The 21,131-nt window shown below is 49.6% G+C and overlaps 1 protein-coding gene across 4 annotated transcripts in view; it reads right to left on the bottom strand.

The window, feature by feature from the left end:
• Positions 1 to 5,228: 5,228 nt before the first annotated feature.
• Positions 5,229 to 21,131, bottom strand: part of Nkain1 (Na+/K+ transporting ATPase interacting 1) — a 44,086-nt gene continuing 28,183 nt past the window's right edge. For 2 of the 4 annotated variants that reach the window (XM_030253717.1, XM_006539117.4), the window contains exons 2-7: positions 14,150 to 14,287; positions 12,359 to 12,439; positions 8,946 to 9,143; positions 7,702 to 7,762; positions 7,174 to 7,249; positions 5,229 to 7,012 (exon numbers count right to left, since the gene is read on the bottom strand). In XM_030253717.1, coding sequence (XP_030109577.1) covers positions 7,003 to 7,012; positions 7,174 to 7,249; positions 7,702 to 7,762; positions 8,946 to 9,143; positions 12,359 to 12,439; positions 14,150 to 14,287 — 564 coding nt within the window. In that variant the 3' untranslated portion in view covers positions 5,229 to 7,002. Of the gene's footprint in view, positions 7,013 to 7,167; positions 7,250 to 7,701; positions 7,763 to 8,945; positions 9,144 to 12,358; positions 12,440 to 14,149; positions 14,288 to 21,131 lie in introns of all 4 variants that reach the window. The other 2 variants (NM_025998.4, XM_006539116.4) reach the window with 1 other exon arrangement.

Raw genomic sequence — 21,131 nt, forward strand, 5'->3', positions numbered from 1 at the left:
AAGAATATCACCAGACCCAGGTTTTCTGTCCCATTTTACAGGCAGGAACACTGAGACCCAAGTTTACTGCTCAAACGATCAGTCTTGGGGCCTGAAGAGCTGCCTGTCTTAGTTAAGGTTTTTATTGCTGTGACAAAACATCATGACCAAAAGCAAGTTGGGGAGGAAAGGGTTAATTCAGCTCACACTTCCACACTGCTGTTCATCACTGAAGGAATTCTGGACAGGAACTCACACAGGGCAGGAATCTGGAGGCAGGGACTGATGCAGAGGCTGTGGAGGAGTTGTGCTTTCTGGCTTGCTCAACTTGCTTTCTTATAGAACCCAGGACCATCAGCCTAGGAATGGCCCCACCCGCAAAATGGGCTGGGTTTTCTCCAGTAATCACTGAATTGAGAAAATGCCTCACAGCTGGATCTCATGGGGGTATTTCCTCAACTGAGGCTCCTTCCTCTCTGGTGACTCTTGCTTGTGTCAAGTGGATACACAAAGGCAGCCAGGGCAGTGATTTGGTGTTAAGAGCACTGGCTGCTCTTCCAGAGAACCAGAGTTTGATTTCCAGTACCTACATGGTGGCTCACAACCCTCTGTAACTTCAGTTCCAAGATATCTGACTCCTGCTTCTGGCTGTCACAGGTACCAGGCACATACGTACACATAGAATAAAATTATGTTTTACTTTTTAGGCTTATTTATCCGGTCTTACTCCTTCCCTGTAATGACTTGACTCACTTGATTCTGTGTTGCTTGGGAGTGATATTGCCTTCCGGGGTCATTTAGCAATGTCCATAGATAATTTTGGTTGTCATAACGGGGGAGACACATCTTGTGAGTGGTACCCAGGGATAATTCTAAGCATCCTTGGTGCACAGAGCAGCTGATCACAGCTTATGGTCACCCACCATAAATGTCAGTGCTGAGTCTGCAAAGACTCTGATCAGGAGAAATCTATGCCATTTCCTATGGTTTGCCCAAGAGGCCCCTCTGAACCTATGCATGTTAAAGTAAAGGTATGTTTGGGGCCAGCTGCCACCCTGCTGGAAGGGTGAGGACTACACTGTCTCTTTGGAGGGATGACGTGAGTGTTAAATATGCGTCCTCGTTGGAGACACAGACTACTTATCTGTGTTGATTACCCCTGCTTTACTTTTTGCTTGTTTCATTATTTTCTAGACAGGGTTTCTCTGTGTAGCCCTGGCTGTCCTGGAACTCACTCTGTAGACCAGGCTGGCCTTGAACACAGAGATCTGCCTGCCTCTGCCTCCCAAGTGCTGGGATTAAAGGCATATGCCACCACTGCCCTGCCACTCCTGCTTTACTTTGCTGCTGGCTTTTCCAGACCCGGGATCAGTGTGGAAGACCCTACAGCCTCTCTGTCCTCGCTTAGAGGACATACAAAGTCCTCAATAAACATCTACAGGGTGAACCTGGGAGTCTGGCTACAGGAATCCCTCCAGCAGTTTCTTCCCTAAGCATTTATTAAGGGATGCCATGTCACCTCACCCCAATTTCCATCCATGAATCTCATTCACCAGGAATATGCTCCAGGTTCTCTCTCTCTCTCTCTCTCTCTCTCTCTCCCTCTCCCCCCTCTCCTCCTTTCCCTCTCCCCCTCTCCCTCCTCTCTCTCTCCTTCTCTTTTTCTTTTTTTGAGGCAGGGTGTTATATAGCCAAGGCTAGCCTCAAACTAACTATATAACTGAGGATGGTCTTGAACCACTGATCATCTTGGCTTTACCTCTGGGGATTACAGCATGTAATTACAGCATGCATTGTCACCATGCACGGGTCTTGAGCTTTCAAATCTTAAGGTCACAGGAGACGGTGAGTGGACATAGGTTAGAGGAGGAGAAGCTGAGGGCCCGCTGCTGCTGCTGCTGCTGCTGCTGCTGCTGCTTCTGCTTCTGCTTCTGCTTCTGCCTCTTCCTCTTCCTCTTCCTCTTCCTCTTCCTCTTCCTCTTCCTCTTCTTCTTCTTCTTCTTCTTCTTCTTCTTCTTCTTCTTCTTCTTCTTCTAAATGCTTTTTCAAAGAATTGTATTTCATTTACACTCTGTGTGCCACAGTGCACATGTGCAGGTCAGAGGATGAACTTGAAGGAGTTCCTTCTATCCCATGGGATCAAACTCACATTGACAGGTTTAGCAGCAGGCATCTTTATTCACTTTATCATCATCTCACCAGCAACCCCTCTCCTTTTGAGACAGGGTGTCATGTAGCCCAGGGTGGGCTTGAACTTTGATTCTTCCGTCTGCCTCCTGAGTGCTGGGATAACGGGCAAGTGCTAGGTGTGCCTGGCACACACCTGCTTGTAATGCCAGCCACCACTGTGCTAGTGGCTCTCCTGTTTGTGCATATGGAGCTGCCATCATATATAAGCATCTCCAGCTCAGGTTAGTGTCCTACAGACATACAACTGCTCCACACTTCCAACTCACTTGTGAAGCCCTGCTGGATCTCTGTAAGGGACAGTGCAGTTCAGGTAGTCTGTGAGCAGAATTCTTCATTGGCATCCCATTCCCCTCACGCAGGTTAAACCTCCCTGGTTCTGTCTGACATTTGGGGGCTGTCTAACCTAGGAAGAGTTCCTTCCCTGTGGAGGCGGAGTGTTCCCTCTCCACTCAATCCCTGGAGCCCAGGCATGGACCACTTTGACAAAAGGGACTTCTCAAATGGGATGAATAAGGATCTTGAGGTGGGAAGGTCTCTTGATGACCTGGGTGCACCAGTCTAATAATGTGGCACCTCAGAAACACAAAGTCTTGTTTGGGGGGCATATGGTCCCTCTTATAGCTCAGGATAGCCTATTCTTTAACTTTTTTTTTTAAATGTATGTGAGTACACTGTCGCTGTCCTCAGACACACCAGTAGAGGGCAACGGTTCCCATTACAGATGGTTGCTGGGAACTGAACTCAGGACCTCTGGAAGAGCAGTCAGTGCTCTTAACCACTGAGCCACCTCTCTAGCCCTCTTTGACTTTATTTATTTAACTTAATTAGTTAATTAAGTGGATTCCAAGACTCAAAGTCAAGTGGAAATACTGGTTCTTGAGCAATGTTAACAGAATGATCCAGGATGTCAGGGGTAGGTAGGAGGGAGGAATCCATGCCGAAAGCACAGTGTGCCAGCTTGTGGTCTGAATGAGAACAGCCCTCACAGGCTCATTTATTTGAATGGCTCCCAGTCCATGGACTGTTTGGGAAGGATTAGAAGGTGTGGTTTTGTTAGAGGAGGTGTGTCCCCAGAGGTGGGCTTTGAGGTTTCTTTCTTTCTCTTTCTTTCTTTCTTTCTTTCTTTCTTTCTTTCTTTCTTTCTTTCTTTCTTTCTTTCTTTCTTTCTTTCTTTCTTTCTTTCTTTCTTTCTTCCTTTCTTTTCTCTCTCTCTCTCTCTCTCTCTTTCTTTCAACAGTAAGCTATCTTTTTTTTTAAAGGATTTATTTATTTTTATTATATGTAAATACACTGTAGCTGCCTTCAGACACTCCAGAAGAGGGAGTCAGATCTCATTATGGATGGTTGTGAGCCACCATGTGGTTGCTGGGAATTGAACTTTGGACCTTCCCTTCGGAAGAGCAGTCCGGTGTTCTTACCCACTGAGCCATCTCACCAGCCCTTGAGGTTTTTTTCTTCTTCTTTTCTTTTCTTTTTTTTTTTCCTGAGACAGGGTTTCTCTGTGAATCCCTGGCTGTTCTGGAACTCACTCTGTAGACCAGGCTGGCCTCAAACTCAGAAATCCGCCTGCCTCTGCCTCCCAAGTGCTGGGATTAAAGGTGTGCACCACCACTGCCCTGCAGCTTTGAGGTTTCAAAAGTCCACACCAGCCCCAATCTCACTCTCTCTGCCTGCAACTTCTAGATCAGATGTAAGCTCTCAGCTACCACTCCAGTGTCCTATCTGCCTGCCTGCCTGCCACCATGCTCCAGAACTGTGATGTGAGGGCCATATTACTCTCTGCTAAGCGAGCCTCCAGTTAAATGTTTTCTTCTATAAGTTCCCGTGGTCATGGTGTCTCTTCACAGCTATAGAAAAGTGACTAAGACACAGATAATTCAAAGCCAGGAACTCAGTTGTAAAGAAGAGAAGAGCCGCTGGGCGTGGTGGCGCATGCCTTTAATCCCAGCATTCGGGAGGCAGAGGCAGGCGGATTTCTGAGTTCGAGACCAGCCTGGTCTACAAAGTGAGTTCCAGGACAGCCAGAGCTATACAGAGAAACCCTGTCTCAGACTCTCCCCCCAACCCACACCAAAAAAAAAAAAAAAAAAAAAGAAAAAGAGAAGAGCCAAGATACAAGAGACCCAGGAACAGCATCAACAAGAGCAAATAAAACAGAGAGCACTTTGCACTTCTTCCCGCTCCCCCTGCCCCAAGGTTTCTCTGTGTAGCCCTGACTGTTCTGGTACTCACTTTGTAGACCAGGCTGGCCTTGAACTCACAAGATCTACCCTTATCTGCCTCCCCGGTCCTGGGACTACAGGTGTGCACCGCTACTACCCAGCAGCCTCTGTGCTGTTCTTGAGGAAAGAAAAGATAGTGGCTTGCCCAAAGCCATAAAGCCAGTGTAGGAGTATATGATAAAGGCTAGGCATGGCGGTACCCACTCACAATCCAACACTGAGGGTGCTAAAGCAGGAAGATTATGAATTCAATGACAGACTGGGCTACACAGCAAAACCTCATTTACACTTACACACACACACACACACACACAAACGAGTTGGCTCAGTGGTAAAGGCACTCGATACCCGGGACTCACATGGGAGAAGAAAACTGATCCCAGCAAATGGTTCTGTGAGTTCACATGTACTCCCTGGCATGTGTGCTCAATCCCTACACCCCCACGCCACACACAAATAGACACAGTAAAGAAAAACAAGATGGACACAGAGAACAAACTCCACAAAGCTGTCCTCCACCCTCCAAATAAACGCTGTGGCATACGTGACCCCATCACAAACAAATGATTATAAATAAGATAGTTTTAGAAGGAGGGGTGCATGCAGCAGCTCACATCTTTAATCCTAGCATTTTAGAGTGCTGGGCAAGTAGATGTCTATGAGTTCAAGGCCACCCTGGTCTACATGGTGAGTCTTGAATCAGTCAGGTCTACATAGTGAGACTCTGTCTCAAACAAACACACTCCATGTATGAACACCCAGTTTTGCCCCCCCCCCCCCTTTTTCAGGGGCTTTTTTCCTTTGGAGAGCTTTCCAACCAAGAGGGCAAGACAGATACACAGTGAAGAAAACACTTTTTTTTTTAATCAACCAACCTGCATGGATACCAGGGAGGTCTCAGCCCATAAGGTCTTGAGAAGCAAACCCAGACCCCCTGCAAAACCCAGCTTATAAAACCAAAGGCTTCGAAGCATCCGTGGCTAAACCCTCGAGTAGAAAGAGCCCTGTGGGAAGGGATGGGGAGAAGTGAGTGTGGCTGGTGGGAGGTGGCCCAGTGGCAAGAGGTAGCCTAGCCTAAAGGAAACTTGTTCCCCTCTGATTAGGCTCACGACCCAGGGACTGTGATGGCCAGTGGAGTTCCCAGCTTGGCTGTTCTGTGTGGCACGCTGGATGGAGTCGTGGAGTGGGCTTGCCGCTCTAACTCAGAAAAGCCCGGAGAGTGACGTGTTCACCACAGTGTGGTGTGAACTGCCCCCACTGTGCAAGCTCCCTGCTAGGTTCCTCTGCTTCTTAGCTGCCTTTCCTATTGTTTCCGCTTCACAGATTGGAGGGACTGATGTTTGTTCTCTCTGTACATAAGTCAGCAAGCACTACTGAGGACACAGTCCTCAGGGCATCTGTGGAGGAAGAAGATGAAGAAGAGCCCTCCTCTCTGCTTTGTCCTCAAGAATGGTGGGGTTCTGGTCCTCCTGACCATAGTCACCCACTCTCATTCTGCCCTTTCATATCCCCAGGCTTGCTTCCGAACACCATCTTCTTCCCCTCGGAGACCACAATGGAGAAGTAGGTGGAAGAATTGAGGGTTACTGGGATTGCTCGGTGGGAGGGGATCATGGGAGAGGGACCCAGGCTTAGGGACCTGGCAGAGGAGTGGAGGTCCCACTTTCCTGGAGGACGAGGTTTAAAAGCTTGCCAAAGAGGAACAGGTTGAGTCTACAAAGGCCTCCTGTGGGTCAGGCTGAGCTCGGGCTTTAGGCTCTGTCTGTCTGGCTCCCAAGAGAACGAACTGATATATTGCTTTAAGAGTGGGTGGAGCTGGTGCGTGGTGGCTGTGATATGTGAGTGTTCTGGAATGCCCAAGCTAGATTGGGGCTTGTAAACCAAGTCCAGAGGCCAGATACTGGATTGGGGAGTCTCAAACTAGAGTACACCGGATTCAAAACCTGCCTCTGCTAAAACCTTATTGTGTGGCTTCAAGCAAGTCACCTCACATCTCTGGGCCTTAGTTTCCGTATCTGCAGCGTAGCCCATGGAATTGAAAGCCAAACGAGAGTGCTAGAAGCATCATCAACTAAGGGATAATTTTAATTATTTGATGTGGGGAAACTGAGGCCCGGAGGGAGCAAAGACTCGGCCCGATGTCACACCGGATGTCAGTGATGGTGCCGTAGCTGGAGCCCAGGACTCCTGCTTCTAGTTCACAGTATCTTTCCCCAGGGCAGGTGAATGAGAGGTGAGATGGGGTGAGTTCGGTCTGTCTTGCTGTTTGGACTGAGGGCAAGATACTAGGTAAGGAGTAGAGCTGAAGAAAGAGGAAGACCCCGGCACGTACCAAGGCTGAGATTAAAAAAAATACAAACCCAGTGATTCCCCCTCCCCCCCGCCCCGTCCTGCCCCAACCCTGAAGTCCTGCTAGAGCTAGGGTCAGGTCCAAGTTCAAGTCTTGAGAGTCCGCATTTTCTCCAGGGGCTGCAGATCCAGGAGGCTGCACAAGCTGCAGTTAGCCTAAGCGCCACCAGGGGCGCGCCTGCCTATCGTGATCCGCGCCTCCGGACAGCACTGCTTCAGGCTCCAGTGGTCCAGGGAAAACTGTACGCGGGTGGGACAGAAGCTATCCGGACCTGCAGGAAACAAGAGCAGGTTAGAAGTGCATTTGCAGGCCTGCGAGTAGGCAGACAAGGAGACCCGGATTCCCACGCCTTTTCCGTGCCCCCCTTTTCCCACCAACACTAATGACTGTCCCTCCAGTAACACCCCGCCCCCACCAGGGACCCACGTGTACAGAGGCTGCAGCTGTAAATGCGACGTCTTCTGCGGCGCCTGGTATCCATAGGAGTCAAAGCCACCGATGAAGTCAACTGAGGAAGAGAAGGGGTGAGTCCTGAAGGCTGGGTTTTGAAGGTGAAGAACACCCACTCCTGGGAAGGGGTGGGTGGGGCCAGAACAGCCACGCCCAGGACGTGGACCTGGGGATCGGGCTGTGCGTAGGAGTGGGAGAGGGGAGGGTCAAGTGTTGCGCCCCCCCACCCCCGCCCCCGGAGATTAAGAAAGGCTTGAAGGAAAAACCTCAGGCTCTGAACCCTTCTATGCAGTTAGGTCCAGTATGGGCAAAAGTGGTTCTGGGGTCTTGGACTGAGTATTTAGACATTTGGGTCTTAACCCAGAGTGGTTACGCAGACCCCATCCATCCCTGGTGTCTCTTCTTTCCTCCCAAGCTGACCCTGGGCAACCAGGAGGGGAGGAGGCCCTGTCCACGGTGCTGAAAAGACCCCCGGGGGTGGTGGTGGTGGTGGTGGGGAGACACACTTACAGCTGTCCTCCTCTTCCAGGAATACTTTGCTCACATAACAGGCAAACACGAAGCCGAACAGCTAAGAGAGCGGATAACAATCAGAGAGAGAGAAGTTGTCCCTGTCCCCTCTACCCACCCAACTCAATGCCTGTCCAAAGCAAACATTTAAGTTAAATGCTGCATGAAAAAGCTGTGAGTAGCCGGGCAGTGATGACGCACGCTTTTAATCCCAGCACTTGGGAGACAGAGGCAGACGGATTTCTGAGTTTGAGGCCAGCCTGGTCTACAGAGTGAGTTCCAGGACAGCCAGGGCAACACAGAGAAACCCTGTCTCGGAAAAACAAAAACAAAAACAAACAAACAACAACAACAACAACAAAAAAAAAAAAGAAAAGAAAAAGGAAAAGGCTGTGACTGACAAGCAGTTCACTCCTTTGTGCCCCAGTCTTCCCGGTTAGGCCTGGGTCATATCACTGGACTGTTAGGTGAAAGGATTCTATGACCCTGCCTGTGTAAGGTCCCTAAGACAAGGCTGGCCCTCCTATTAATGGTCCCAAGCAGCCCAGGCTGCCCTTGATTATTGGCTGTGGACTCGATCTGAAACCCCTTCTATTCTACTTTTTGCTTTTTTTGGAGACAAGTTTTCTCTTTGTAGCCCTGGCTGTCCTGGAACTTGTTCTGTAGATCAGGCTGGCCTGGACCTCAGAGAGCTGCTTATCTCTGTCTCCTGAGTGCTGGGATAAATGTCATGTGCCACCAATGCCCGGATGAAGCTCCTTTCTTGTTCTCAAAGCTCTGTAAGGTTGGCACTGCCCTTTCTATGCAAATAGCAAGGGAGCTTAGAAAGAGCAAATGACTTATCCAAGGTCCCCGGGGGTGTATTAGATTAGATTTCTAAGCCCAGCAGGACTTGGCCTGACGGCTCATCCCATTCATGAAACTTGCCTATGCCCTTCTTGGGGGATGGGAGATGGGTGGAAGGAGGAGGAAGGTGTCACAGGACACAGGAACAAATGGAGCTGGAATACACAGGATTCTTTTGCTTTTTCTTTCTTGGGCAGGGTAGGGTATGGAGCTCACTATGTAATCTAGGCTGATCTCAGACTTGTAATCCTGATCCTCCTGCCTCTGCCTCTTGCCTGATGGAATTGCGAGTCTATGCCACCATATCTGGCCTGTCATCTCTTAAATGGGGATAAAGAATGGATGGACTAGAGTCTGTACTTCTGGGAATATGGGGATGGGTGATGAACAGGACTCACAGCTAGGAAGATCTGCAGGGCACTACTGAGGGCTTCAATGTAAGGATAATCAAGCAGGCAGCCAGTGACCGAGATGACGTGGTGGTCCTCCAGGGCCAGGCGAGAGTTCAGAACAGGAGTCACCAGGCAGCCTGGACCATTCTCCATCCACCAGGAGCGATGCAGGGATGTGTTGAAGGTCATGATGAAGTCCCGGTCCTGGGGGGCAGAGGGGCCTGAGATACTCAGCGGTGGGGAGGGGTAGGAGGGTTCTCCCCAGGTGCCCCCTACCATGTGGATTCTCACAGCCTGCTCTTCTTTCTCTAGCTTGATTTGTGAGGGAAATGCCTGCACCTGCAAGTCCAAACCTGGCCAGCAGGTGGCAGCAGATGATCACATTGACTTCACACTGGTATCACTTGAGATGGCTATCCAGTTGAGCCTAAGTTGGAGCCTCTGAATTTCAGACTTAGAAGAACATTAACAGAGAGACAGGGTCTAACTCCCCTGGCATCTTTGAAATCTGCAATACAAGTTACCGTACAACCCAGTGGATTCCCATTGCTCTGTATGTGACTCTGGACCAATTTCTCCTCTCCTTGATCCATACTCTCCCATTTGTCAGATGGAGAAGGGGCTGGGCTAGGTCAGCTGTTTAGAGGGTGTGCATCTATGTACCCACCAATTCCTTCACTCCTTCAGTCAGACTGAGACCACCACACTAACCAGGCAGCAAACACACAGGCCTGTGATCGAGCTTCATGTATGTAACCACATGGGGTTGCCTATGGTCCATCCGCCACCCCCACCCCCGCCAGGGCTTTTGTGTGTAGCCCTGTTATACTGGAACTTGCTCTGTAAAGCAGGCTGGCTTCAAACTTAGAGATCTGCCTGCCCCTGACTCCCAAATGCTGGGATTAAAGCTTCTACTGTGTGTGTCCATCCCTGTGTGTGTGTGTGTGTGTGTGTCCACATTGGGTGGCTTCTTCAATTGCCCTTTCACCTTTTTTCTTTTAAATTTAATTATTGTTGTTGGTGGTGATATGTGTGCCTGTGTGTGCACATGTGTCACAGAACACGTCCAGATGTCTAAAAACAACTTTTGGGAGTTGGCTCTCTTTTCTCCTTCCACCACTGGAATTGAGCTTGCGTCATTTGCGTCATCAGGCTTACAAAGCAAACACTGAGTTTTCTCTCTGGCCTACCTTTTTTTTTTTTTTTTTTAAAGATTTATTGATTTGTTTTATGTATATGAGTACATTGTAACTGTCTTCAGACACATCAGAAGAGGGCATCAGATCCCATTACAGATGGTTGTGAGCCACCATGTGGTTGCTGGGAATTTAATTCAGGACCTCTGGAAGAACAGTCAGTGCTCTTAACCGCTGAGCCATCTCCCTAGACCCCCCTGCCTTATTTTTTGAGACAGGGTCTCTCACAGATCCTAGAGTTCACAAGGTTGGTTAGACTGGCTGCCTTGAAAAACCTTAGGAAATCTCTTTCTCTGCCCTTCCCCATCACCTCCCACTGTTGGGGTTACAGATACATGCCACTGGAAGGCGTTATGTGGGTGCCGGGGATCTGAACTTAGGCCTTCATGCTTGCACATCACGCACTCTAGCCAACTGAACCATTTCTCCAAGCTGGTTTGAAGGAAGCTGGGGATGTCTGTCTTGGGTTCCCTCCCCAGGACCACGTGTGGCATACGACTGTAATCCCAGCATTTGGGAAAGTCAGGAGTTCAAAGTCATCCTTAGCTACAGAGTGTTAGGGGCCTGCCTGGGCTACAAGAGATTCTGTCTTTAAGCCGGGCTTGGTGGCGCATGCTTTTAATCCCAGCACTCGGGAGGCAGAGGCAGGTGGATTTCTGAGTTCGAGGCCAGCCTGGTCTACAGAGTGAGTTCCAGGACAGCCAGGGCTACACAGAGAAACCCTGTCTCGAAAAACAGAAAAAAAAAAAAAAAAGAGATTCTGTCTTTAAAATAGATAGATAGATTGATTAATTAATTAATTAAAAAATGGGTGGGACTGGAAGGATGGCTCAGTGGTTAAGACCACTGGCTGCTCTTCCAGAGGGTCAGGGTTCTATTCTCAGCACTCACATGGCAGCTCACAACTGTCTGTAACTCCAGTTCCTTGGGTTCAGTCGCCCTCTTCTGGTCTCTGCCAGCACTGCACACACATGATGAAGGGATGTGCATGCAGAAGATGTGCATGCAGACCATGCACTCTGTGGTAATTTGAATGAGGAGTCCCTGTCATCCCACAGCCCCATAGGCTCATGTGTTTGAATATTTGGTCCCCAGTTGGTGGGACTGTTTGGGGAGGATGAGAAGGCATGGTCTTGCCCAGTGGTGGCTCACACCTTTAATCCCAGAACTCGAGTGGCAGAAACAGGTGGATCTCTGAGTTATAGGCATACCCGGTCTACAGAGCAAGCTTCAGGATAGCCAGAGCTACACAGAGAAACTCTGTCTCAAAACAAACAAACAAACAAACAAACAAAAAAGGGGATGTGATTTTACTGGAGGAGATGTGTCATGGGAGGTAGGCTTTGGCGTCCTAAAAGCCCAGTGATCTCTCTCTTTGCCTTGGGGTTGTGGCTTAAGATGTGAGCTCTCTGCTGCCAACCCCTTGCTCCGCCATCATGGACTCTAACTAATCCACTGACACCCAAATTAAGACTCTTTTATAAACTGCCTTGGTCATAGTATTTTATCACAGCAATAAAAAAGTAACTACAGCACACGCGCACACGTAAAATAAATAATAAACACATCTAAAGAAAGAACAAATTGAAGCTTAGAGAGAACAGACCATTTGCCCAGTGTCAAACTGCTGGGCAGTGTTACAGCAGAGATTTAAATGGAGCAGGGTCAAGCCATGAAGCCAAAGTTTTTATTCCTGGATTTGTCCTCCTTTATACCTAAAAATAGAAGTTGCACATCTCTGGGCTTGCTGCTCTTCCAGGCACACACCCCTGCTTTCTTTAGTTTCTTCTCCACATGACACGGTTTGTTCAATTTTCCCTGAACAAACGCTACCCTATTCTCTTTCCTTTCTGAAAAATATCGATCCGCCCTGGACCCGCCGCGCCTCTGTGTCTAAGCAATAAAATGTGCGTGTGTGACATTTTCACCTTCCTCTGAGCATATCATCATGTGCCAACACAGACCTTCAGTTTTCACTGCGCCTGTGGTCAATAGAGCCCTCGGCTCATCTTCACGGCAGGTGCCCTTTAGCCTCATCCGGGCCATTCTTGTTTTTAAGAAGCACAGAAGAAGCCAGAAACAAAAATGGGGGTCAAGCGGGCTGCACAGATTATTGGAGTGTGCAGAGGGAGAAAGGGGGTGTGGAAGAGATTATGTCCCAGCCCCCAGTAAGGACGGCAAAGGTCAAGGTGTGCTCTGCACACCACCAGGCCTGAGGCTTACCTGGGATAGCTGTCCAACTTCCAGGTAGAAGCAGATGATGAAGGCGTTCCAGCCAACCCAGAGTACAAGCCAGGCTGCATACTGCAGAAAGTAGAGGTGAGTAAGGGGGGGGGCAGTGAGTACAGGGAGGGTTATGTAGTCAATGGAGACAGACTTCAAGGGAAACTGGGGGTTACAAGTCCACACCCATCCTTCATAGTCCTGCATAGCAGACCGGTGTATCTTTTCCCCTTCACTAAGACACAGGGGCTGTCTGAGCTTCTCTGCATCACACAGCTAGGAGGCAGGGCTGGCCCTTAGCCCAGGGCCTTAGAGAGGGAGGAAGCTCCTCTAGATATATTGCAATTACTTTGAGGAGTCTGTTAAAAATACAAATCAGGCCGGGCGTGATGGCGCACGCCTTTAATCCCAGTACTCCGGAGGCAGAGGCAGGCAGATCTCTGAGTTCGAGGCCAGCCTGGTCTACAAAGTGAGTTCCAGGACAGCCAGGGCTACACAAAGAAACCCTGTCTCGAAAAACCAAAAAAAAAAAAAAAAAAAAATACAAATCAGGGCTGGACAGTGGTGGGTGCGGCACGCCTTTGATATCAGCACTGGAGGCAGAGGCAGGCAGATCTCTGAATTCAGGCCAGCCTGGTCTACAGAGCAAATTGCTGGACAGCCAGAGAAACCCTGTCTTGACCACGCTCCCCCCTCAAATTTACAAACTGGGGTTGGAGAGATGGCTCAGCAATAAAACTTTCTCAGCATCAACACAAATCCAGGGCTCAAACCCACCTGTAACTTCAGGACCAGGGGATCCAGTGCCCTATTCTGGCCTCCTCAGGTAACCACACTCAAGTGTACCCCTCCATAATTAAACATAAATAACTAAAGTCTTAAACATGCAAATTGCAGGGCTCAGAGGGTGAGGGCACCTGCCAACAGAACCGGCAAGGCGGAGCTGGGCCTTTAGGAGATGACCGGGAATGAGCGGGAATGGGTCATCTGTAGCTTGGCCCTGCATGTCCATGCTACTGCAGTCACCAAGTATGGATGCAGGCGAATCTACTGAAAAGCCTTTTCCCTAGATATGGCCCCCTGAAGAGGCACCAGGGACCAGCAGGGAGCAGCAGCAGCAGGCCGAGGATGTCGGAGACTAGGTGTCCAGAAGACTATGAGCAGTGGAGGGGAAGCCACGCTACCAGTACCTTCAGACTATGTTGTCTTTTTTTTCTTTTTTAAATATAGGGAGGGTATTTCACTGTGTAGCCCAGGCTATCCTTGAACTCATGATGATACCGTCTCTGTCTCCCAGCTTCTAAGATTACAGATATGTATCACCACGCCTGGCAGACCATATCCTCAGTGAACATCAGGCAGTAGGGACAGAACCCAAGACTCCCTGATGCTTCCTTGCCTCCCTGGGGAACATAGGTGTATGGTCCCTTTTTTGTCCCCATAGCAGGATGGTGACAGTGTAGGAGCCCTCACTCCAGGTCTGCCTCTACCTGCCTTTTTTTGCTATATGTCCTTAGGAAGACTTAACCACGCTGAGTCTGGATTCCTCACTGTAAAGGGGAGGCGGTGGGGCTGTTGTCACAGATGTAGATCTGTGCCCTTAGGCCCTGACCACCCTGGGCAGCTGACATTTACATTATCCTCTGGGAAGATTCTCTAATGAAAAACAGTACCCTGGTTCGTTCTGAGTGCACACTTACGACGACGACGACATTTGGGTATCTGTGTCCTTTGGGGCTTTATGGGTAGGAAACAGTGTCTGGAGAGGCAGTGGCAAGGAAAGGGACATACCAGGATGAGATACCGGGACCGATACTGCACGGTACCAAAGATGCCCAGGATGACAGCCATGATATGCAGGAAGTTGGCCAGGATAGGAGCCCACTGGTAGCCCAGGAAATCGAAGATCTGCCGCTGGAGTGCAGCCACCTGTAGAAGAGACAGGCTGAGACAACTGCCCTGCCCCCCAACAGGACAGAGACTCATCCTTCATACTGTAGACTGAAGACGACAGACTGACCCGAAGCCACCCACTCCCTCAGCCCCAAAGAGATCGGTAACAGCAAGGAGGACATCAAGGCTTCTATGCCTGGTTGTGGCTTTGGGGGAAGGGTGAGAATTTGAGTCACCCTGGTCCTGCCCTCTCCTTCCTTCTGGAGAGTCCATCTCATGACAAACAGTCATGGGGTGAGGATAAAGGCGGCTGCCACCAAGCCCGACTCCCTGAGATTGATCGCCAGGATCCAGCTGCTAAGAGAACTAGCTCCCACAATGTGTCCTCTGATCAGTCCAAGGGTTACCCCAAATAAATAAAAGTAATTATTTTATAATGGGTCTCAGTGCAAGAGCACTTGTCTAGCATGAGAAAGACTGTGGGACATGAGAAAACAGCATCGACATTCTTACCCCCCACAGAGGGGAGCAGAGGGTCTGCTCAGCAATGGCTATGGGGGGATCTGGGTCAAGTGAGAGATCCCAGAGTCTCTTCCTGCCGGGACAGCAGGAAGATACAGGCTGATGTCACCACACAGATGGCACAGCTTGGGCAGAGACCAAAGAAGCTGCAGGCTTGGGCAGGCCATGAGGAGAGCCTGGTAGCGCCAGGCTCAAGCCTGGCGCCTTCCCATCTGCCTCTCGCTGGTGACAACCCTCGCAGGGCCCTGCAGATGGTCAGAGGCTTCCCACGTTCATCTCTCCCTGAACATGCCTTGGCAGAAAGGCAGTCCTGGCACTCTTCTGTCCTCTTGAGGAAAGAGAACATGAAGTTCAGAGGGGACAAATGACTTGCCCAAGGTCACGCAGCAGGCAGGTGGCAGAACAGACCTTCCTTTGCCACCTGCTTCATCTATGTACGAAGGTGCCATGTTTGCCAGCGGGCATTGGCTCGGGAGTCAAGGAGCACAGGTGGCGTCGGGAGTGTGGCTCTGTCTGCTGGGGACTTCGGAAGGGTCACTGCCCTACTGGGCCTCAGGCTCCCTCAGCATGCACAATGATCGGTGGACTCCGCAATCCAGTACTGACTTGGGTGGTTGGCTGACTTTGAGGAAAGAACTCTCTGCCCTTTTCCTTACTGTACTCTTCGCCTTTAAAAAAAAAAAAGTGTGAGTAGGTGAATGCGTATGTGAGCATGTGTATGTATGTGTATATGAATGTGTGTGGTATATGTATTCATGTATGTATACATGTGTGTATGTACTGTGTGTGGTATATGTACATGTGTTTATAAATGTGTATATGAATGTGTATATGAATGTGTGTGGTATATGTATGTGCATGCATGCATGCATGCGTGCATGTATGTGTATGTGTATGTACTGTATGTGTGGTATATGTACATGTGTTTATGCATGTGTATATGAATGTGTGTGATATATGTATATGTATGTATGTGTATGCACTGTATGTGTGGTATATGTATATGTGTGTATACATGTGTGTATGCACTGTGTGTGGTATATGTATGTATATGCATGTATGTATGTATGTATGTATGTATGCATGTGTTTATGCACTGTGTGTGTGGTATATGTATATGTGTGTATGCATGTGTATATGCATGTGTGTGTGTTTAGGTCAGAGGACAACTTTGTCAGTCCTGGGGATAAGACTCAGTCTGTCAGGCTTGGTCTCAGGTGACTGTGTGCAGAGCCATCTTGCTGTTCCCTGCTTTCTATCCTTTGAGCAACTGAGATTGGAACTGGAGCCTCCAGTCCCTCTCCTTTCCCCAGGCCCTCCTGGGTCATGGACATACACCTCAACTGTCACCTCTGTAGGTCGGAGGGGGGCCCCTGGTGGCTCCATCCCCACCTCTGGCTGTTGGCTGCTCCTACCCCACAGGGCTATCACCTATTCACACCAGCTCTGACCAATTCACCACTCAACTGGCATCTCTACGTCTCAGAACAGTTAGTACACCTCTGTGCACACTCCAAGGTCCCCGCCCTTTGGAAACAGTGTGAAGAGGGACGGAGACCTGAGAGCACAAACCCATGTCACCAGTCACAAGACCAAGGCTGAGTAACCTAGGTGTGTTAGTACACCCCATACTCAGGAGGCAAAGAGAATCCAAGTCAGAGGCCATCTGGGGTTGCACAGTAACACCCTGTCTTTTTTTTTTTTTTAAGATTTTATTTATTTATTTTATGTATATCAGTACACTGTAGCTGTCTTCAGACACACCAGAAGAGGGCATCGAATCCCATTACAGATGGTTGCGAGCCACCATGTGGTTGCTAGGAATTGAACTCAGGACCTCTGGAAGAGCAATCAGTGCTCTTAACCGCCGAGCCATCTCTCCAGCCCCAACACCCTACCTTAAAACAACACAAACAAAAGACATTTTTAAAAATCAAAACTGAGGCGCAGGGAGATGGTTCAGTGGGTGAAAGAAGGCACAAACCTGAGAATCTGAACTCCAGCCTCAAAGCCCACTGGGCAGGAGTGGACCAACTCCTGCAAGCTGCTTTCTGATCTCCACATGGATGTACTGGCACAAGTGGGCTTGTACACACACACACACACACACACACACACACACTCTTCATAAATGAAGAAAAATAGAGAGAAATCTATACAATAAAATGTTTTATTCTAATTTGTCAGCTAAATGCACCTTGACTCAAGGCAAGTGGGAATTATTCCCAAATAACACATATGGGTTCTGTCAGAGGTAATGCTCACCTTTAATCCCAGCACTCGGGAGGCAGAGGCAAGCAGATCTCTGTGAGTTCGAGGCCAGCCTGGTCTACAGAGTGAGTTCCAGGACACCTAGGGGCTACACAAAGAAACCCTATCTCAAAAAAACAAAAACCTAAAAAACAAAACAACCCCCCCAAAACCAACCTAAACAAACATCTTGTGTTCGAAAACATTTGCTGGGCGTGGTTGTGTACAACCATAACCCTAGCACCGGGGAGTAGAAACCTAAGAATCAGAGCTCAGGGCCACCCTCTGGTGTGCAGTGAGTAACTGGGTGTGAGCTGACCTTGAACTTGCACCAACTTCCTGACCTCTGTCTCCCAGCTCATAGCCTGGTGGGTATGTATCACCACCTTGTTTCATAAAATATAATTGTTATTACTATGATTGTGTGTGTGTTTGAGAGAGAGAGAGAGAGAGAGAGAGAGAGAGAGAGAGAGAGAGAGAGATTATGCTAGAGTGAGCATGTGACTTTTAGGGGCCAGTGGCTTCAGTGATCAAATTCAGATAGGTTTGGTGGCAAGAGCTCTAACCACTGAACCATCTTCCCAGTTGCTTGCTTGCTTGTTTGTCTGTTTGTTTGTTTGTTTGGTGACAGGGTCTCATGTAGTCTACTCTGGGCTCACACCATGTAACTACCTCCTGTCTCCTTTTCTGGACTGCTGGGATCACAGGTCTGTGCCACCAAACTGTTGTTTTATGCAGCTAATAAAAGGCAGGGAAGGCTGCTGGACCAGAAGTCTTAAGCAACTTCCCTGTGTCTGTTACTTTGCAACCTGGTCCCTTACCAAAGACTCCCCATGAGCCAGTGCTGAGGAAAAAGCCAGCTTCGAGGGTGTCTCTTTGTCTTGGAGTCCTGGAACTCACTCTGTAGACCAGGCTGGCCTCAGACTCACAGAGATCCATCCTCCTCTACCTCCGAGTGCTGGGACTAAAGGCTTGCACCAGCTCACCTAGCCAAGGATGTCTCTAACGTGGTCAGCCCAGTCTACTAGCCGGTGGAATAGCCTTCTAAACCTTTCCTATGGAAACAGAAGGCAGGTTCCTGGGGTGAGTCACGCAGCCTCCTCTACCACCTCCAAAATCACTAGTCACTAAAGCCACACAGGAGCCCAGCCACAGAGAGGACAAGTGCCCTGATATTATGCTCAAGGTGATCACGGACAAGTCACCCAAGCTCCAAAATTTCTTCCCGATTCTTAAGCCCATGGGGTCACGTGTGTCTCCTGCCAATGTTACTCCCATCTTCTGCCCTGGGCCCTCCCCCACACATTATCCTTTCTGGCATCGTCTTCAGGAGGAAATCTATTTCTCCTTCCTCCCATGCTCCTAATGTCCCAAGAGGGGCTGACCGTTGGATCCCCATGTTGTCCTGAGGCTACCTCACTACCTCATCTGCTGGCATGTTGCCCACTGGTCTCCAGAGCCTGCCCCATCTCTGAAAACATTTTTGCTTTTTTAGGGGGAGAGGAGGGGCATTGCTATGGAGCCCAGGCTGTCCTGGGATTTGAGATCCTCCTGCCTCAGCTTCCAGAGTGCTGGGCTTACAAACCTTTGCCACCATGCATAGCATTCACTGTATTTACTGTCTGTATTTACTGTGAACTTCGTCTGTTAAATCTGGTCCATTTCCAGGGTCCACTCCCCTGATGTGTCCAGATGCAAGAGCTAGAAGCCTCAGTTCTAATTCAAGCCTTCCTCCTGCTCACTAGTATCCCCAAGTCCAGGGGTCACTAATGGGAAATTCCCCATCCATCTTTCCTCTCACCTGGCTATTCCAATCCTCTTCTTTCAGACAACTAGATGCCTGACACCTATGTGCCCCCCTGGCCCCCCCATCTCCCCTCCAGAGTGAAGACCTAGTCTACCTGGTGCCCCCCCACCCTTTGCTCCCCACCCCAAACCCTGATTATTTATTTATCGGGTGGCTGCCAGCTGAGGGGGGATGCTGTTGCTATGGGAACCTTCAGCCCCTTGTCAGGACTGCCTTTGGTCTCAGTAGGATGCTCTTGTCTGTCTAGACTTCAACCCCAGGAGCCCAATCCCAGGTGGGAACTGGAGTGGGGGTGGGAGATGATACAGACAGGTCCACCCCAGTCCTGGAAGCTGGCTAGGGCAGAGGCAGGAAGGGGCTGAGCAAAGGGAACTTATCAGAAAGAAGCCTCTGGCCTTGCCCATCAATTTTGCAAGTCAACCACTTCCCTGGCTGATATTCCAGCGTACCACCATATGCCTTGGTTACAAAGTCTGGCTGTCTGGGGAAGAGGAAGGTGGCACCCTAACGGCTGGGGAAGAATAGAAGTCCAACTTGGTCTCTGACTGACTCTGAGATGAGAATCTCCTTTTCTGGGGTCCTGCACACTAGAGTGGAAGCCTCAGTGACTTGTAACCCGGGGCGGGTTTCTCTCCCTCTCTGGACCTCGGTTCCCTTGCTGGTTCTGTAAAGCACTCAGCTGGCTGGGTGTCTGCCATAGTTGGTCCTCGGTACAAGGCAGCAACCCCCCATGTGCTTCGAAGCCCCCCCTTCCCAGTGGATTTCTGAAGCAGCTGACAAAATTACACTCGACTCGGCCCCTCATCCGTGAAATGAGGGGGTGGGCTGGAGATGATGCCGCAGGCTGGAAGGAGCCCCGGAGATCGGCTGGTGCAGCCCTCATTAGGGCTCAACACAGTGACAGCTGGGAGGGACAGTCACTTGCCTGAGGGGAGGGGGCTCCCCAGCTCCAAAGCTGGACCCACCTCGGGGCTCCACCTGAGGCCAGCACCATTGTGTGTCAGCTGAAAGAATATTTTAGCTGACTCAAAGGGAGAGTGTGGAGACCAGGAGGGTCTTTAACAAGGACCCTGAAAGGACCGAATCCATGAATAGATTTCTTAAGCACCTTCTGTGCCAGGCCCCTGGGCTAGGGACAGGGGTGTGTGCAGGAGTGAAGAAACCATGTGGCTTCTGCCCTTAGAAAGCAGGAGTCCAAGCCCAAGCTGCCACGGTGGCACATCTGTATTCCCAGCACTTAGGAGACAGAGGCTGGAGGGGCTACTGTAAATTCTATGCCCGCCTGGGCCTTACAGTGAGACCCTGTCTCAGAGAAATGGGAGGAAGAAAGGAAGAAGGGGGCAAGGAAGAGAAGAAAGGAAAAGAAGAGAAGACAGAGAGAGAGAGAGAGAGAGGTCATAGGTCTCTAGTGGTTGATTTTTGGGGACTACTGCACAGAGATCCCTCTCCTTTGTGCACAGTGACCTCTCTGCTTTGATGCAGGTATATGGTGTCCCCTGCTTCTTTCTAGAATCTCAGCAGCCCTCCTCCCAGCCCAGATCCCACTGGAAGCCAGCCAAGGCTATCACTGTTTTTTCATTGCTTTTTGTTTGTTTATTTTTGTTGTTGTTGTTTTTTGAGACAGGGTTTCTCTGGGTAGCCCTGGCTGTCCTGGAACTCACTTGGTAGACCAGGCTGGCCTCGAACTCAGAAATCTGCCCGCCTCTGCCTCCCGAGTGCTGGGATTAAAGGCGTCTGCCACCATGCCCAGCTGCTACCACTGTTAAGTAAAGAAAAAAAAGCAAGCCGCAGAACTATACAAGTCCACTGTGTGTGTGTGTGTGTGTGTGTGTGTGTGTGTGTGTGTGTGTGTAGCCAGAAGCCAGAAAAAGACACCGAAAGCCCGTGACAGTAAAAGCAGTATCAGGAGCCAAGAAAGACAAGTTATAAGGGATGTCTCAGGGGAGCAGAGCATGGAGACAGGAGACTGAAGGCTCTAAAACACATACACATCTGGAGCTGTGAGTGGTTCCTAACTAAGATATGTGTTTAAGAAAGTTAAACGCCGGGAGAGAGCAAACAGAGCTGCTGTGTATAAGTCTGATTGAAATCCCAACACAGACACAAAAGAGGGTTTTGTTTGTTTGTTTGTTTGTTTGATTTTTGGAAACAAGGCCTCTCTATGTAGCCCTGGCTGTCCTCGACTCACTCCGTAGACCAGGATGGCCTGGAACTCAGAGATCTGCCTGCCTCTGCCTCCCGAGTGCTAAGATTAAAGCTATAAAAAGCCAGGCAGGTAGCACATACCTGCAATGGAGGCAC

Source organism: Mus musculus, chromosome 4, assembly GCF_000001635.26.
Source record: "Mus musculus strain C57BL/6J chromosome 4, GRCm38.p6 C57BL/6J".
Classification (NCBI taxonomy): domain Eukaryota; kingdom Metazoa; phylum Chordata; class Mammalia; order Rodentia; family Muridae; genus Mus; species Mus musculus.